The 3,977-nt window shown below is 34.9% G+C and overlaps 1 protein-coding gene across 21 annotated transcripts; it reads right to left on the bottom strand.

The window, feature by feature from the left end:
• Positions 1 to 9: 9 nt before the first annotated feature.
• LOC113342374 (shaggy-related protein kinase kappa-like) lies at positions 10 to 3,968 on the bottom strand. Of its 21 annotated transcripts, none has more exons than XM_026586937.1 (8): positions 3,726 to 3,968; positions 3,606 to 3,637; positions 3,091 to 3,178; positions 2,820 to 2,984; positions 2,672 to 2,731; positions 2,323 to 2,584; positions 829 to 885; positions 10 to 173 (listed from the first exon to the last, which is right to left on the bottom strand). In XM_026586937.1, exons 5-8 carry the CDS (start codon positions 2,707 to 2,709, stop codon positions 54 to 56), a joined length of 477 nt encoding a protein of 158 aa, XP_026442722.1. In that variant the 5' UTR covers positions 2,710 to 2,731; positions 2,820 to 2,984; positions 3,091 to 3,178; positions 3,606 to 3,637; positions 3,726 to 3,968; the 3' UTR covers positions 10 to 53. The 21 variants fall into 21 exon arrangements, 14 of the variants coding, with proteins under 14 accessions (XP_026442722.1, XP_026442719.1, XP_026442717.1 ...); XM_026586934.1 differs by having other exon boundaries at positions 3,091 to 3,132; positions 3,606 to 3,640; XM_026586932.1 differs by having other exon boundaries at positions 3,606 to 3,640.
• Between the last annotated feature and the right edge of the window lie 9 nt (positions 3,969 to 3,977).

Genomic DNA, 3,977 nt, shown 5'->3' on the forward strand with positions numbered 1-3,977 from the left:
AAGTGTCTCTTAATTAATTTTTAACAGACTCTAATTATTAATTTAAGTGACACTTATATTCGTCTCAAAATGAAATTAGCATCTAGTTTGGATCCTTGGCAGAACGGGAAATCCAGAACAATACATTGAGTCCTTATTATCTCACAAATAATACAAGCAACGAGCTTCCTTACCTGAAAAAAATAATGGAAATCTGTACGAAACATTGGCAATTATGATTCATGGCCAAATGGCAACTGTCAAGAATCAACTGAAAAGAAATAACGGGCGCCTGCTACAGTAAGTTTGACAAGATTTCAGAGACATTTACACGAACAATATCCTGATCCCTAAAGCCTAAACATCTATGTGAAGATTCCTTACAAGTTCATAGACCAACAAAAAGCTGTGAAGATTCCTAGCAGCTGAAGATACTAGAGGTAGAGGGGATGCTGATTTGTTAGCCTGTTTCATATAAATTTTAGTTTTGTTTACTTACTACTTTTTATGCTACCATTTCCTTTTAGCAATGTGAGGCAACAGTTTGAATATAATTCTAGTGAGACTGAGGCAAGGTGTCATGAGCCAGTGGACTGAAACCTCCACGATGCCTCTTTGAAATTATTCTATAAGTCACGTGTTCTTACTCTTATTCTTGTAAAGAGAAGATTATACAAAGGGACAAAATAATTGACTTAGAAAATGCTTAAAGTAGTATAAGACACAATCTACGTGTGTGCCAAGTATGACCTCACCTATCATAGAAGATAGAAGACATGCATGCCAATAAGTATAAAAGAAAATATATAAGGATGGTTTAAAAAATTACACTATTGCAGTCAAATATACCTCAGACGAAACCGTCTTCGGTTGTCCTTCATCCACTGTGTCAACCTTCTCTTCTACCTTTACACAACATAAAATGCAAAAATTATCTAGATGATTAAGGAAGTTCCATATAATTCAACAATTAGATACACAAATGATTAACTGATAAGAGTTTCTGGGAAAAAAAAACTCCAGTAATAAATCAAGATAGCTTTAGTTAACATCAAAACAAGGGGAAAAGAACATATATGATTGTTATTTCGTGAAATCTCATAAGGAAAAAAAATTGTTCTGCGGAGAACCAAGAAATAGCTGAAATTAAAATTTAAAAAAATAAAAATACAAAGACTCAATCTAATTGGCACATGCAATGACTATTAACAAAGGATCTCAGATATACACCAGCTCTTCTAGTTTGGAAGTGTGATCCAACTGTAGGAGATAAACTGCATCACAATACTAAAATTACAAGCGTTTTAACTACTATGCAAATTTCATGCTTTGAAAATTGTCATAAAATTTGCATCTTATCCAGCTGCCCTGACCACCAGCAATAGGAAACAGGAGCTCTAGGAATGCAACGTGAGATGAAGAAAGAGGCACTAGCTTTACTGCATCTACGCGTTAGAAACAAATCAAAGACGGTCATTTTCTAAACAAAAAAGGTCCACCTAATTACACAGGATGATCCCATAGACAAAAACACGTAAAGGTAGGCTGATAGGTCTTATAAGGCCACATACCAATTTCTTAGATTGCAGCTTGTTGGTTTGGTGTGTCATTTTACTGTTCCAATAGAAAAACCCCTCGCTCCATATACATGTTACTGTTACCCTTTCTATGTTAGAGCTTTCAGAATAAGACTGCTCTCGAGTGGCGGTATGGTAGATATCCATGGAGCTGATGGGGTTGTCTATTCACCACGATACTGAGAAAGGTGTAAGTAGTTTAACAACTTTTTGTTGAACACCCAACCTTGAATACGTGGTACTTCTTCCTTTTGACATTTTGATTCTCTAGAGGTTTTATACATGGGGATGTGATGCAAAGGCAAATAAGAAAGGATCGTAACGGTATAAGATTATTAAAGTGTACGAAGAACTTGTAAATGAAGTATGTAAACGAGGACTTGTTAATTAGAGTAAACAAGGCGACTGTTACCAACAGATTCTACGACTTAATAACATGGTGACATATACCAAAACAGTTAAGAATGTAAGAAAGTGATCTGCAGATCTGCACCAAACATTTTAAACCGGTAAGTAAGTTCATTTAAGTGTCTTTGCTGAAGCACTATCCCACTACGAACATGTGATATACATACAGTATAATGTTCACTTTATTTACGATATGGCGTTTGAATAGCATAATTTCTAAAAATTTCCATAAGCAGAGAGTAAATATTTGTTACTAAGAAACATCCTCTTATCAATAAAATCCTTGTATATATTATCAAACCCAAGAACGACTCCACGTAAGAAAATACATAGAGAAGATATCAAGAACTTCACAGACCTGATAAGTATGGAGGTTCACGTATATTAGTGGCATGCGCTGGTTCACCCGACTGTAGTGCTTTGCAACACCATAAACAGTGTTTGGTACGAACTCAAGTACTATATTTAGGTATGGCTCTTCCTTGCCTGTGATCGAAAAGAAATTATGCTTTAGAGCTACGATGTTTGGGTGATCCAACATTTGCATAATTTGCAGCTCCCGATTCTTATAACGCTTGTCTTGACGAACCTTCTTGATTGCAACTATTTCTCCAGTTTCTCTACATTTGGACGACAAAATACAACAAGCTATGAGAATCTAAAACAAGCGAGGTTTTCCAACTACACCCAGTTTAAGTTCAGTTTACCTGGAAGACAACTCCAAATGAACCCATTCCCCCCACATGCTCTACTATGTAACCAATATTCTACAAAGTAAAATCGAAACATTTCAGTGACACTAACTTCAGCACCACATAATCAAGTAAAGCACTTACAACTTACTCCAGTCCTTACCTTGCTCGATTGGCCGTTTCGACCACCAACTGTAGTTGTTATTACAGCGAAAAAATCTAACATGACTTATATGATAACAACTCTACCAATCAACTTACAAATTGCATTGATAACCATAGGGGAACCTATAAAATCTTAGGCCTACCATAACTCACGAAGTAAACCCTGGACGAATGAAATAAGTGGATAAGAAATACGACAACTGAATATTCCCTTGATATGCAAGGGTGAACAAGTAGGAATAGTGAGGATTACAGGTGATCAGCCTCACCTAGAAAAGAAAGGAACACTCCATGCCTTGACAACACAAATCCTGAAGTCTTACATAATCGCAGAAGTATGTTGGTAAATTGCTACAACTACAGTTTTCAGTTTTAAAAATTACTCTTAAGGACTCAAATCTACACTTAAAAGAGAACAGTATTCAATTGAAACAATATTGACCCTTATCTCATCTCATCTACAAAAACCCAGTAGTCAAAATCTTCAATTACAACACAAACAAGAAAAAACCAAAACAAATACCATCATACTAGTATTTTAAATTGAACAAAAGGTTTAAAACAAAATAAAATATCTAAACCCTCAAGAGACATGAACAAAATTAAAAATCTCACTTCATAAAATTTAAATTATAAGCATACCCATGCTTTAAAACTCATGAGATCAACTAAACAATCACAGAAATTGCAAAATCTAGAGAGAAACATATCATACGAGCTATAATATTCACAGATTAAGTTTAAATCAAAACTCAAAACAAGTAATAAGGTTAGGGATTTATACCTGAACCTTTTAAGTATTTGTATCTCAATCATCTTCTGCGAATTCAAAATCAAAAGTTAAAATTCCATTTCTAGGGTTTAGAAAATCAGAATATACAAATCTATAAAAAGGATCCCATACCTGATATTAGGTTAACTAAGTAAAAACGGGTATTCATTTCTGCTAACGTACTTAAGACGATTACTGCTCGATTTAGGGTTTGGAATTAAAAGAAGAGGAATATATTGAGGTCTAGCAGGCCTAAAGCTATTGGTGCAAGGAGATCTTTGGTCGATTTAGGAATGGATCTGGCTTTGGTTTCTCTTTGTTGGTTTTGAGACGAGGAAAAGGGAAATAAGAGTAGAAGGAAGAAAGAAGAAAAAAAGAGAGAGA

This window comes from Papaver somniferum, unplaced genomic scaffold (genome assembly GCF_003573695.1).
Source record: "Papaver somniferum cultivar HN1 unplaced genomic scaffold, ASM357369v1 unplaced-scaffold_3851, whole genome shotgun sequence".
Classification (NCBI taxonomy): Eukaryota; Viridiplantae; Streptophyta; class Magnoliopsida; order Ranunculales; family Papaveraceae; genus Papaver; species Papaver somniferum.

Coding starts and splice junctions, on each gene's coding strand:
- LOC113342374 (XM_026586938.1), bottom strand. CDS start 2,709: ATGTGGGGGGAATGGGTTCATTTGGAGTTGTCTTCCAG. Junction 2,585..2,671: donor CATTTGGAGTTGTCTTCCAG/GTAAACTGAACT, acceptor GTCCAAATGTAG/AGAAACTGGAGAAATAGTTG. Junction 174..828: donor CGAAGACGGTTTCGTCTGAG/GTATATTTGACT, acceptor TATTTTTTTCAG/GTAAGGAAGCTCGTTGCTTG.